Here is a 13,314-nt window from a genome sequence, read left to right as displayed (position 1 = left end):
GTTTCTATCAAGACCTTCATTAGCCAGGGACTTTACACATGTCCTCATCACATTTTGCTTTACGAAGGGGCTCGGAGAGGTTAAGTGACTTGCCCAAGGTCACACAGTAAGCAGCAGAACTGGGATCTAAACCCAAGTCTGCCCAGTTCTGAAGCCCAAGATCTCTCCACTGAACAATCATGCTGCCTGCCCCACAGAATTAGCAGAGGACTCGGTAGCATCAAGGGATGGACTGGTAATAGGCAGCTGCTCACTGGCTGGGTCCTGCCTTGAACAACTTCTATATCCCCTCAAGCCTTCTCCTGTGAACTCCGTAAGGGAGAGTAAGAACCAAGGCCTACAGGGGTGATGGTATCAGCCACTGTGCTTCTGGCGTGGTGAGTAGCATGGAGCATCGTGAGCCTGTGGTTGACAATTTCAGTCCCCCAGGCAGGACAGACGGGAGGCACAGACAGCTAGCTGCAGTTGCCATTTATTGAGATACATCACAGGCACAGACAGGGGAGGCAGGCGGGTAGATTCAGAGAGGGGTCGGGTCTAGTGAGAGACCAGAGAGGTTGAAAGGCCTTCAGGGACCACTCCCAACTTCCCTCCTTCCTCCCCCAGCCTGCCCTGAGTACAGAGCAGAGGAGCAGAGGAATCAAGGGAAATCCAGTCTCCTCCCAGTGGTCAAAAGGTCACCCCCAAGTCACTCAAATACATTGCTCAAGGAGGTGGCCTTAACCCCCCTCCCATCACGTTGCAGAAGCAAGGAGAAAATGTGGGTACATTTGAGCCTTCCCCAAATGCAGATCACCTGCAGGGTCTGACATGCAAATACACTGGACCTGTGGTCCTGGGGCTGTTCCCTCTCTTATGGGGGTGGGTGGGGAGGGCAGCAGGGGTGGGATGAGTACAACAAGGAGAAAATTGCAGGGGCCCCAGGTTGCAAGGCTGGGCAGCTAATACCTCCGACTTGACGTCTTGACCGTGGTGGTCTTCCGCAGGATGGAGGTGCCCCCAGAGACGGGCCCTCCCTTGACGGTGCCATAGCCCACACTGGTGCCGAATCCGCCCTTGCCAGCACCCCCACCCCCGCCAAGGGACATGCCACCCCCGAAGCCCGCCGCGCCGCCTCCGCACACAGTAGTGGAGTTGCCGGTCACCGCTGCAAGGCAAAGGGTCTGGGTGAGGCAGGGCTGGAAGAGGGAGGGGGACTTGCAGAAACCAGGGAGGGACGGGAACACAAGGAGGCAGGGAGCCATGGGAAACTGATGGAGAAAGTGGGGCAGGAAGCTCGTTCTTTGGGAACCCCCAAACTTGTCTCCAGGGGCTCAGGTGGAGGGAACATGTGCTCCTGGCCGAGGACAGACTGAGTGGACTGAGCAGAGGATCAGGGCTGGGCCTGGGGCAGGGCAAGGAGGCAAAGTACTCACAAATGCTGACTGCACTGGGGCATTCTCCAGACATCCTGCAGAAACAGAAAGACCAGGAGAAGGGTCAGGGGTTCCCAGAGCCCAGGTGAAAAAACCCTCTCCCTCCTTCCCCCGTCCCATTCTCTGCCTTCATGGTGGATCAACTCCGTGGGCCAACACTCAAGCCAGGCCAGCAAGACAAGACCAAGAGACATGTGCACGCGGCTGCCCTGGGCCTCACGGCCCTTCCAGCAGGCGCTACAGAGAAAGCAGAGCCATAGGAGGCCAAATGGCCCCATTCTGCCCTGTCGTCCCCTCCGCCTCCTGCGCGTCGTGACAGCAAACACAGCTCATGCCAAAACAAAGCCTCCTGTTTCTGGTTAAAGTGACTTTTTTTACATCTCATGCCTTCCCGAGGACAGAAATGATTTATTTTTTCAAAGCGTCAAAGGTTGGTGGAAGCAGCCTCAGTCCTGCAGGGCTGCCGACCGCCGCAAGGCTACTGATAGTTGCGCCGACTGAGGACACGCACAGCAGAGGCAGTGAGCACAAGTGGAAAGTCTCCGGGGTGGGGGGGGAAGAGGCAGGAGCCCAGCTCCCGGGCTGCCCCCTTATCTCCCTACCCCCAGCTCGGAGCTCTCTTCCCAGGGCAGGAGGGGCCCCCACCTGCTCTCCTCGCTCTCCAGCAGCTTGCGGTAGGTGGCGATCTCCACGTCCAGGGCCAGCTTGACGTTCATGAGAGCCTGGTAGTCGCGCAGCAGCCGGGCCAGGTCCTCCTTGGCCTGGTGCAGGGCCATGTCCAGGTCCCCAAGCTTCTTCTGAGCGTCCTTCAGGGCCATATCCCCACGCTGCTCCGCTTCTGCGATGGCAGTCTGCAGTTGCTGGCACTGCCCAAGGGATGAGAGGTGTTGGGAACACCCTCCAGGGTCATCACATCCATCTCTCTGCCCCGACCCAGACATCGCCACTCCCCGCCCCCTCCCGACCCCAGCCAACTGAGCGAGATGGGAAGCAGAAATAGTCCTCTCAGAGAAGAGCTACCCCTACACGGCGGAGCCAGCGCTGCGGGGAAGTCCTTACTGAAGTCTAATGTTACTCCCTCCCGCTACAACTCAGCGCAGTGCCTCACAAGAGATAAAATAAGTAATAGAAGCTCATCATTAACCAGACGCTTCACTCTGATCTGGGGGAAAGCCCAGGCTTTTTAGCCATATCCTAGATGGAATCAGCACCTATGACGTGGCCACTCGAACCGTCAGCCTCCTGCTCTGACCTCCTGAAGATGGGACCAATCTCTTTGGAGATCATCCCACCTGCTCCCCCCGTGATACACTATGTGACCTTGGACAAGCCCTATCCTTCTCCAGGCCTCAGTTTTCTACCCTGTGAAAGGGGTGTGTTGGTCTTAAAGTCCAGCTTCTGAGTGTGTCCCATCCACCAGGAAAGGAGCAGTTCTCACCCCTCAGTATGACAGTGAGAAAGTCCCCACCTCTGCCAACCCAGGTCTGACCCCCAGGCTCCCAATCAAAGGCTCACCTGCTTCTTAACTGCATCCACCTCGCCCTGCAGCCTCTGGACAGTGCGGGTGAGCTCAGCAATCTCATTCTTAGTGTCCCGCAGGTTGTCCCCATGCTTCCCAGCTGTCACCTGCAGCTCTTCATACTGGAGACCAAACAAGCGGCAGTGAGTGGCAGTTCTAGGCCCTCCTGGGTAACTATCGGCCCCAGGCCCACCTCACAGCTAGAGGCCCCCCGTGTGGGCTGGGTGCGTCTGGCCCAGGCCTCTCACCACGGGGGATGTGCTGTGTCCGTCCCACCCACACACCTGACCCGCGGTTCTTCTCACCTTGGTCTGGTACCAAGCCTCAGCCTCAGCCCTGCTCCTCTGGGCAATCAGCTCATACTGGGCCTTGACCTCAGCAATGATGCTGTCCAGGTCCAGGCTGCGATTGTTGTCCATGGACAGGACCACATTGGTGTCAGACACGTGGGTCTGCACTTGACTCAGCTCCTGCAGAAAAAGAGAAAGCTGCCACCAGAGCCCCTGCTCCAGGCCCCCAGGAGACGGCTGAGGGGTGAAGGACGGGCCCCAGGTGGCATCAGGAGGCCTGTGCTCTGGTCCAGGCTCCAGCCTAGAAGGAAAGGCCTCATTGTCTCCAGCTGTGAAATGGGGCTCTCACTTTTATAAATATCTTTTCTTTTTGTGGATTTACAGGTTTCCAAGGGATTAAAGAAGGAGAAGGAATGTGTACGTGTTGCACTCAAACCCGGTGCTAGGCTTACAGCCAGTACGTCCACCAGTCCCTGCATCCTCAGAACACCCTGGGAGGCAGGCCAGGCCATGACTGGCACACGGGGCACTTTTATCAAATTGGGAAAAGTCCCCCCTCTGATAGGAGGCAGACGGTGGGGCCTAGGGAGCTGAGCATGGGCGTGATTCAAACCTCACTCTCCACTCAGCCAGCGAACAACCTGCACCCCCCTTCACATTGGTCCTGACACAGATTAGTGAGGAAAGAAGCTCTGGAAAGAGAAGTGATGCATCCAAGGTCACCAGATCCAAGATCCTCCAGTCCAGTCCTAGGAGCCAGACTGGAACCAGTCAGTTGAGCAACAAATCCCAAGTGGTTTCCCCTAGAATATACTGACATATATAGACCATGGTGATGTTCTTGGAACCTCCCTGGGTTTCTAAGACCATCCGCTTTGACATATAAACAGGCCTTTAAAGGTGCCACGAACGGCAGGCTGGGTCTCTGTGTTCTGGCTCTGAGTTCAGCTCTATCGCTAGGTCATCTGCACGGGCTCCCAGCTGAGCTCTGCCTCCAACTCTCCCGTGGTCCTTCCTGCCCTGAGCTGCCGACAAACTGCCCAGACCCCAGCTCCAATCAAATCCCTCAGATCCCTCAGCCCCTCAGTGCTCCTCAGTGGCTCCCAAAGAAGAGAGTCTTCCTTCTAAAAGTCAACGCCTTGTGTGCTCTGGTCTTGCCTCCAGCTTCCCTGCAGCCAGTGGGATTCTAACAGATAGAGCCGGCATCGTAACAGCAGCTCTCCCTGGCTGAGCCCTTCCTCTGGGCAGACGCTGTGGGCAGGTGCCGTCCCTGACAGGCGCCAACTCGGTACTTGTACTTTCCAATGGCGCAAAGGGTAACCTGCTCCGAATCGCAGACTAATAAGCGGGGACCCCAGGCTCAAGCCTAGAGCGTCTGACACCAGAAACTGAGGTGACATAGACTTAAAAAAGAGACAGAAATCAAGAAAAAGAGAGCTACCAAAGCCGGACCTGCTCCCCATACTAACATAGATTTAGATTTACTAAGTTACATTGTCTTTTACAAGGTGGGATGCGTGGAGAGGAAGGAGCTAACATCCAATTGCTGAAATGTTCATGGTTTCATGAAAAGGCATGAGCTCTGGAGACAGGCAAAGCGAAGTTCAAGTCCCCAGCCCACCATTCACTAGCTGTTTCCCATCAAGGAGAACAGTCTCAGACTAGAAAGGGCAGGATGCTGGAGGAGAAATGGAAAGCCAAGACAGACACGGAAAGTATGAGAGGCCTTGGCCTTGTTGGGGACGTCAAGGGTCCAGGCCAAAGGAACTCATCCTAGAAGGCCTTGGGATTGCCAAGGGGATGAATACTCCCAGAGACCCATAAGAAATGTGGAGAAGAGGAAAGATTCCAGAACCCCAGATACAGCAAATGTCCTCATTGTCAAGGGGATGATATTTACACTTTCTCAGATTAGACTTGCCGTCGACCTCCTATGGGCCTCTAGAATCACAAAATGTAAGAGGGTTGGAACCAGTAAGACTTCCCTAAGGAAAGACCAAGCCAAATGGATTTCATTTCCCCCTATGGTTGTATTACTAAAATGCTCGGACCATCACAGACATCACATGACCAAGGCTTCCATGGCATTCTTGAACGCAAGAAAAGATGCGGACCAGATGATGATATGGTCAACTCGTGTTTAAAGTAGCTGAGCCACTTGAACCACAAATTATTGATTGTGGAGTGAGGTCAGCCTGGGGGAAAGGTACCATGGAAGACCTCGCTCCTGCACTAAGACTTAGGTCTTGGCCATGCTGGCTTTAACGTGCTTACTGGTCACATACCCTGAAATGAACTCTCACGCTACGTGGAAAGTTTACCAGGTGTGCAGAGAACCCCAAGCTGGGGCATCATGAATATATCAAATATATCCCATTACCCAGTTGGGTCTCTCCAACACATAGATAGGAGACATCGAGTTTCAAAGTGCCCACAGTTACCTGGATGATGGGATGAAACCACAGTAACATTTCACGGGAAAATCAGGGCTCATTAACTCTTGCATTTGGTTTCCAAAATTCAACCACCCAAAAACAGAAAGTTGAAAATAAATGGATACGTGCATGGCTTGAAAACTTTTGTGTGAAAAACTCCGGGAGGGTTTTTTAAGGAGCAAATATTGTGAAATGGCTTCTAAAGATGACAAACTAGTGCAACATTAGGCAGCACGAATGCAAGTCTGTAGCCTCCCTCCTTCCCCTGCTGTTCTCCAAAGTCTGGGCTAAGAACACCATTTCCTCAACTTCCTCAGATGTCAGTTCCTGAAGCCTCTTGACCTCTAAAAGGTCGCCATGTGAAAGACATATGCCACACGGAAGACAATTGCGTTCGTTGCCTGGAGGCAGAATCAGGGCCAATCAAGAGCAGAAGTCACGGGAAGATTGAAGTTAGTGGTCTAATGTGGTCAATAGTGGAAACGCCTGCTGTAAAAAATATGAGCTCCCGGCCCCCAGGAGGATCCAATCCGAGGCCCCGTGACTCCTATCAGTGATGTTAGAGAAGGGCTCCAGCATGGAGGGGAAGGTGGGCCGTGACGCCCCTACCAAGTCCCAATCCAGGATGCTGAGTCAGGGATCAACTCAGGTGTCCCTGACTATAAAATAGAGACAATAAAAAAAATTTTTTTAAACAAGCAAACAAATTAATTAATTAATTAAATAAAATAAAATAGAGACAATAAGTACCTATACTGTGGCTTTGTTGAGAGGATTATGTAAAACTTGGCCCAGTGTCTGGCCCACCCTTAGCACCTAATACATGGAAGGTGGTATTAATGAAAGGTCCGGGTTCTATCTTTTTTCAATTAAATTGCATTGGTGAAGGACCGCCTGGTGGTTAAGCATCTGCCTTCAGCTCAGGTCATGATCTCAGGGTCCTGGGATCTAGCCCCGCATGGGGCTCCTTGCTCAGTGGGGAGCCTGCTTCTCCCTCTGCATCCGCTCCCCCTGCTTTTGCTCTCAATCTCTCTATCTCTCTCTCTCTCTCTCTCTCAAATAAATAAAATATTTTTAAAATAATTTCAAAAAAACAAACTGCATTGGTGAATTCAGATCAGACCTCCAGGGGGACTCCCCAGGGCTATAGGGAAATGTAATTGTCCCTGTCCATTGGCCATCTCACCATTTCATAGAGATGATTCAGGAAGTCGAGCTCCTCAGTCAAGGTGCTCGCTTTGCCCTGCAGATCCATTCGGCTCATATATGCAGCATCCACATCCTGGGGGAAAGAGAGACAGCAGGGCAGACGCCTCAGCCCCGGGGCTGTCGCCTCCCTCTGAGTCAGCGCAGCACCCCGGTGAGCCCGAGAACCACTCCCCCCACCCCCCCGCCCGCTCCCCTGCTCACCTTCTTGAGCAGCACAAACTCATTCTCCGCTGCAGTGCGCTTATTGATTTCATCCTCGTACCTGTTATACGGGAAGACGTAGGCCAGGCTCAGCCTTGTTCTGCCTTTTAAGACATTTAACCCACTTGGCTTTAAGCCCCATTGGGTCCCACACTATCTAAGAACACCTCTGAGAAGTAGGTTTGTAATGCAGGCGCCCAGTGAAGAGGCTTGGGGGGCAGTTGTTACATATTCCTGCCCACCCGCTTTGAGGAAACGGGCACAGATTTTGTACAATAATATGGCACAGAGCAGCTGTCTCTTTGGATCGGGGCCCTTTGGAGGCTTTATAGGAACAGGCAAAGATGTGTCAACAGTGGTTTATCTTTGCGTTCACTTTCAACAGGTAGGACGTCATTTACAACAGTTTACTTCTCTCCAACCACTTTTGCTGAGATTTTAAAGGTTAGAAATCACCAGGATCGAGTTATCGGAAAAGTTATGAAAGATTATACCCTAAAATTATAAATATACGTATCAACTCATCATAATATATGACCTTTATTTGGATCTTGATTCAAACAATTTTTAAACTCATGACATTTATGGGACAATTGAAAATTCAGAATGAATGGATAGTCGATGATATTGAGGAATTACTGTTTTAAAAGTCTGAGATGTAAAAAAAAAAAAAAGTCTGAGATGTGGTTATGGTGTAGTGTTTATATTTGATTAAGTCGAGCTATGCAGATAAGCCACATGAATATACCCAGTAAATATCTGAGAATGAAATCACACGATGGCTGGGATTTGCTTCAAGACATAAGGGAGGAGAAAAGTCAAATAGGCGTATAGATGAAACAAGACTGGCTATAAGTTAATAATTATTAAAGCTGAGTGATAAGAACATAAAGATCCCTTATACTATTATCCCTACCTTAGGGTTTTTCAAATTATGAACAGTGTGCAAATAAGTGGGACAATTCTCCAGGAGGCAATGAGTCGAGGGCCTGGACACCCGAGGAAAGCAGCTCAGTCTGCGCACTTCCCCAGGTAGGCCCTAGGAGCCTGGGAATGGGGTGACTCTCTGGGGATATTTCCCACGCTGTCCCCTCCCTACCCCCACATGGCCCCAGCCTGTCCAGTCCTCCTCACTTGCTCTTGAAGTCCTCAAGGACATCCTGCACATTCCTCAGCTCTGAGTCCAGCCTCCCCCGATCGCTCTGGAGGTTGTCCAGCTGCCTCCGCAGGTTGCCCAAGTAGTTCTCAAAGAGAGGTTCCAGGTTGTTCCTGGTGACACCAGAGTTCTGGCCCTGCTCCTGCAGCAGGGCCCATTTGGTCTCCAGCACCTTATTCTGCTGCTCCAGGAAACGTACCTAAACCAGAGCAAGAAGGGTGGTGGGTTGGTGCCCTCCCTCTGCCCCAGGAGGGACCCAGGACTGGGCCCATCATCACCACCAGCCCCCAACCAGGACATCACAGGGCCAGTGCAGGGTCAATGCATTGCTGAGGGGAGGTGTCCCTGCGGGAACAGTCTTTGCTGGAAAAGACGGTCCAATCCAATGACAAGGACTCTAAAGAGTTAATAAACCATAAAACCCTGGCTCAGTCATTTGCTCCTTGGTGACAGTCAAGTTACTTCTCTCTGGGTCTCCTTTTCCCACTCGTCCGGGGTAAACCAGACTAGATCAATATTTCTGAACCCTAATTCTACATCAAAGTCAAGTGCTAAAAATGCAGGTGCACATCTAGTGTATGTGTGCAGAGGTACTCGAACATGTACACGTGTACGTACACACACACAGGGAAGGAGAAAGCAAATGTGACAAAATGTAAAAATTGGTGAGTCTTTTTCTTTTTTTTTAATTGGTGAATGTAAAGCGAAATTAAGTCAGTCAGAGAAAGACCGATACCACAGGATTTCACGCAAATGTGGAATTGAAGAGACAGACACGCGGAGAGAAAAAGAAAGGGAGGAAGAGACAAACCAAGAAACCGGTTCGTAACTCTGGAGAACACACCGCTGGCTACTGGAGGGGAGGCGGGTGGGAGAAATAGGGGACGGGGATTGAGGAGGGCTCTTGCGACGAGCCCCGGCTGATGTATGGAACTGTTGAATCACCATGGTATACACCGGAACCTAAAATATATAAGACTGTATTGGAACTAAAATTAAATGAAATTAAAATAAATTACATTGAAATTTTAAATGTGGTGCATCTGGGTGAAAAAAATATATAGGAATATATTGTACTGTTCTGACAACTCTTCTGTAAATTTAACCTTTTTTAAAAAAAATTTAAATATAGATGCCCAGCCCTATCTGGAAAGACTTAAAAGGGGGCTCACGGCCTGGGCTTCATAGGTCCCCTGGGGGAGTCTCTGCCTAGGCACAGACACCGGACCGGGTCAGCCTCGCGGACCCCCACATGTTGCTGAGCGCCTGAGACGGGTTTCTGCTTGTCTGACCTCTGGGGCAATTCCACAGGGAACCAAAAGTCACTAGGGGAGAAGGTGAGGGGGTGGAGGGAACAGCTTGCTTCACCTTCTGCCATCTGGTTCCTGCAGATCCCACCCCCACAGCACCCCAGGCCCAAAGTCACGTGGCCTGGGAACCGTGAAACAGGTGCCCCTGCCACGAGCAGCGACCGGACCTCTTAATGCCAAGGACCCTGGGGCCCATGAACCTGGGTTCCAGGCCCACCTCTGCCTCCAAGTGCCTGTAGGATCCTGGGCAAATCTCTTGCCCTCTCTAGACCTCTGTTTTCTCTTCTTCAAAATGGACACAGTATCACCTATTCTGATTCCTCATGGGATGCTGTGGGTTCAGAAAGAGGATATTCTTTGGGAACCCCCAGACCACTGAACTAAGATACGGTTACCCACCAGGATTTTCCCCATCACAGTCCCCTTACCTGGGGATTTGGGGCAGAGGTAGACAATGCAGCAAAATGGACCTGGAAGTGCCAGAGAGCAGCACAAGAGCCACCCAGTCGGCCCGGAGCCCAGGGAAGGAGCCAGCATGCTCCCCGTCCGGGATGCACCAGACTATACCCCCAGGAGACCACCCTCGCCACTGTCCATCCCAAACTGAGCTTCCCGACCAGAATAGCAGGGAGGGATAAGAGAAGCAAAACGGTAACTTCTCCTGGGCCAACACCCTCTGTCGTGTCCTGATCACATCTTTGTCCTCAGGCCTCCTTCAAAACGGAGAGCACAGGGAGGAGATGGGGCTCCTGGGATAACCCGGTAGATGTTTGAGCCGGTTTCCCCAGCTGTGACATGACAAGCGGCACCAAGGACCATCCTGTTAAGAGGAAGGGTGAGGAGGGTCCACTCCTTAATTGTGCGGCAGGCTGCCGTGTGACCATGCTAGCGACGGCCAAGGGGGAGGCACAACACAGTCGAGGCAGGCTTGGCATCAGGCCTCATGAGCAGAACCGAGATTCACCGGAGCAAGGACGGTAAGACCCAGAAGACTGTCGCCAGGCCAGGGAGCTCCAACAGTCACCTGGTCAAGCCCTGCCACAGTGGACACGGGCTGCAACAGCCTCCGCCCGGCCCCCAACCTCTTAGGGGCCTTGCTTCCACTCCAAGGGCCCCTCCCCGCCTCCTTCCACCCCGGCTCACCTTGTCGATGAAGGAGGCAAACTTGTTGTTGAGGGTCTTGATCTGCTCCCGCTCCTGGGTGCGCACCCTCTGGATCTCGGGGTCTATCTCCACGTTGAGGGGGGTCAGCAGGCTCTGGTTGACGGTGACCTCCTGGATGCCTCCAGGAGGACAGGCGGGCCCGAACACCTGCCTGCCGGCCCCCAGGCCTGCAAAGGCCCCACTGCCAAAGCCGAAGCCTCCCAGGGCCCGCCCTGAGGAGGCCCCTCCAGCCACACTGACCGAGATGCTCTTGCTGCCTCCCAGGTTATAGAGGCTTCGGCTGCCAAAGCCACCCTTGCCGGGGCCACAGCGGGTCCCCCCACCACTGCCACTGCTCCGGGACACCGTCACAGAGCTGAAGCTGCTGCGGGCCCGGGACCCGCCTCCCGCACTCGCAGAGTTGGAGCTAAAGCCCCCTCTGGTAGAGTACGTCTGCCGAGACACGGAGGACCTCATGGCCGTCGGGGGGCCGGGGTGCAGGTGCAGAGAGCGGAGACGGGGTGCGGTGAGCTGCTGCGCCTCTGATGGGCTTTTTATCTTTTCCCAGTTGGGCTGGCTCCTGAGCTCCACAGACACTCCTGCCCCATTGCCCCAGGAGGAGAGGGAGGGGCCCCGTGGGCCAGGGGAGTCCCCTCTCCCCCAGCGGGAGGGAGGGGCTGCTCCCAGGTATCACCTGTGCTCCGGAGCTGGGGCTGAGCCGAGACTGTGTGGGGCAGGATGCCACCTTCTCCCCCCTGGGGCTCTCCTGACTTGGAACGGGATGATACAGGCTCCCACGGCCACCCCCCACCCGGTGGCTGGCTTGGTCTCCTCCCACCCAGCCCCGATGGCCGCCATCAATGGGGCTCTGTTCTGTGGGATTTGGCCCAGGCACCTGTCGCAAGCCAAGGCCCCGGGGGCCCAGGGTTGTACAGGTGGTAAGGGAGGGAGGGTTGGGCAACGGGCTGGGGAGAGGGTGCCCAAGCCTGCTCCAGTCCCACCCTCCTGGCCCACGGCCTCATCACCTCCTGGCAGGTCCAGGGTGGGGGGCACGGGGCAGTCTGTCCTCCTGTCACACATTTGGCAGATGCTCTGCTGGGTGGAGACCCCGTGGACACAAGGACAGCAAGCGGCTGTCTGCCCAACGTGGGGCCGGGGCACTGGAGAAGATGGAAGGGCCCGGGCGCCTCAGCAGCGCCCTGAGGCCGGGGGGACGAGTGGAGTAAAGCACTCGGGGGGCTGAAGAGAAACAGAGGGCTCTGACCACCTCCCAAGACTCCCAGCCCCCTGCACCGCAGCAGAGCACCCCAGAAGGCCCCGGCCACCTTGCAGGGGGCTGGAGGTGGGTCAAGGACACCTCCCTTTCTGATTGGACATAAGTACAGATCTCGGAAGTATGTGCTCAACAAAGGCCCCAAGAGGCCCATGGGGCACCCCAACGTTCTCATCTTCCCAGCCCCCAAGGAGCCTGGGGCTTGACCCAGAGGGGCCGGGGGCTCCTTCACACAGTCCTCTCCGTGTCGCCCAACCTCGGGCTCCTGGGACCAAACACAGCCCCAAAGTCAGAATGCCCGTGAGGGATGGGGTGAGGGCCTCTCCCAGAACTAGTCCCTAATCCCCAAGAGGGGATCTTCCTCCCTGCTGGGAGCAGGGTCCGAGGCACTGGGGCCAGCCAGACTGAGAGGAGAATCCCCGTGGGCTGCTCTCAACCTCTCTGGGCCTCCTTCGCCTCTGCCTTTTCGAAACGGGAAGTCCTTGCAGAAAGCCTTGGCCTGCCCTCCCAGGACTGAGCCAGGACTGAGCCGTCACTTCCCACTGACTTTTGTCTCCTGTCCCTGCGGCTGTGATCACTTTCTCAGCCGCCCTTATCTCGCCCCGCAGGTGCGTGGGAAGGAGAGGGAGACAGTCGGGAGTGGGGCTTCTGGGGAAGGGAGTGATGTCAGCCCTCTGAGTCAGGGCGGGGGTGGGGGGGTGGGGGGTGGGAGTAGAGTCGTCTCCGCACACTCCACCCCTCCCCGGGAATGACAGCCACATGCGTTGACCTGCGCTCTGTGCCAGGCTTTGTGGGGAAGCTAGTGACACACAGTGGCACGGGCTGCCAGGGCTCGCCCTGCGAGTTGCTGCTTGGGGACAGGCTCCCTCCTGGCCTAGCAGGGGCTCCAGGGTCCCAGCCCAGACAGAGGGTGGGGAGCCACTGTGCCTCCTCGGGCCCTGACTCTCCTCTCTGCTTTCACGCAGGACACCCAAGCTCAGACCTTCTTTCGGTGGCCCAGGAGAAGCAGCCCTCTCCCCTGCGCTGCTGCTCCAACCAAGGACTTCTGCATCTGGAGACTGTCACCTGCCTGGGGCCCCCCCATCCTCACTCTGCAATAGGATGGGATGCAAGAGCCGAGGGGATGGAAGGCTGCTGCAGGGGGGACAAGGCAAGGCAGCTGATGGTGTCAGCCGAGTACCCAGCAGCACCCAACCCAAGCCAGCCTGGGTACTGAGCCATAGGAAAGATACGGGGTGAAGACGACAGGGGCTGCCCGTGGGGCCCTCCGGCAGGGGTAATCTAACAGCGATGTCCTCGCTGGGCAGGCTCCGTCCACCTCCTTCCTGCCCCGATCGGCCACCCACCTCCTAGGCCCCGTAGG

General features: G+C 54.8%; 1 protein-coding gene across 1 annotated transcript; it reads right to left on the bottom strand.

Moving 5' to 3' along the window:
- Nucleotides 1-456: 456 nt before the first annotated feature.
- KRT79 (keratin 79) lies at nucleotides 457-11,471 on the bottom strand. Its single transcript, XM_077869940.1, has 9 exons — nucleotides 10,679-11,471; nucleotides 8,204-8,424; nucleotides 7,070-7,130; nucleotides 6,846-6,941; nucleotides 3,240-3,404; nucleotides 2,931-3,056; nucleotides 2,061-2,281; nucleotides 1,416-1,450; nucleotides 457-1,147 (listed from the first exon to the last, which is right to left on the bottom strand). Exons 1-9 carry the CDS (start codon nucleotides 11,153-11,155, stop codon nucleotides 942-944), a joined length of 1,608 nt encoding a protein of 535 aa, XP_077726066.1. The 5' UTR covers nucleotides 11,156-11,471; the 3' UTR covers nucleotides 457-941.
- Between the last annotated feature and the right edge of the window lie 1,843 nt (nucleotides 11,472-13,314).

Source organism: Canis aureus, chromosome 25 (assembly GCF_053574225.1).
Source record: "Canis aureus isolate CA01 chromosome 25, VMU_Caureus_v.1.0, whole genome shotgun sequence".
NCBI lineage: Eukaryota > Metazoa > Chordata > Mammalia > Carnivora > Canidae > Canis > Canis aureus.
The sequence above is the reverse complement of the archived record's forward strand: the minus strand, read 5'-3'. Positions and strand labels throughout refer to the sequence as shown.

Coding starts and splice junctions, on each gene's coding strand:
- KRT79 (XM_077869940.1), bottom strand. CDS start 11,155: ATGAGGTCCTCCGTGTCTCGGCAGACGTACTCTACCAGAGGGGGCTTT. Junction 7,131..8,203: donor CTTGAGGACTTCAAGAGCAA/GTGAGGAGGACT, acceptor CCCGTATAACAG/GTACGAGGATGAAATCAATA. Junction 3,057..3,239: donor AGGCTTGGTACCAGACCAAG/GTGAGAAGAACC, acceptor TTTGGTCTCCAG/TATGAAGAGCTGCAGGTGAC.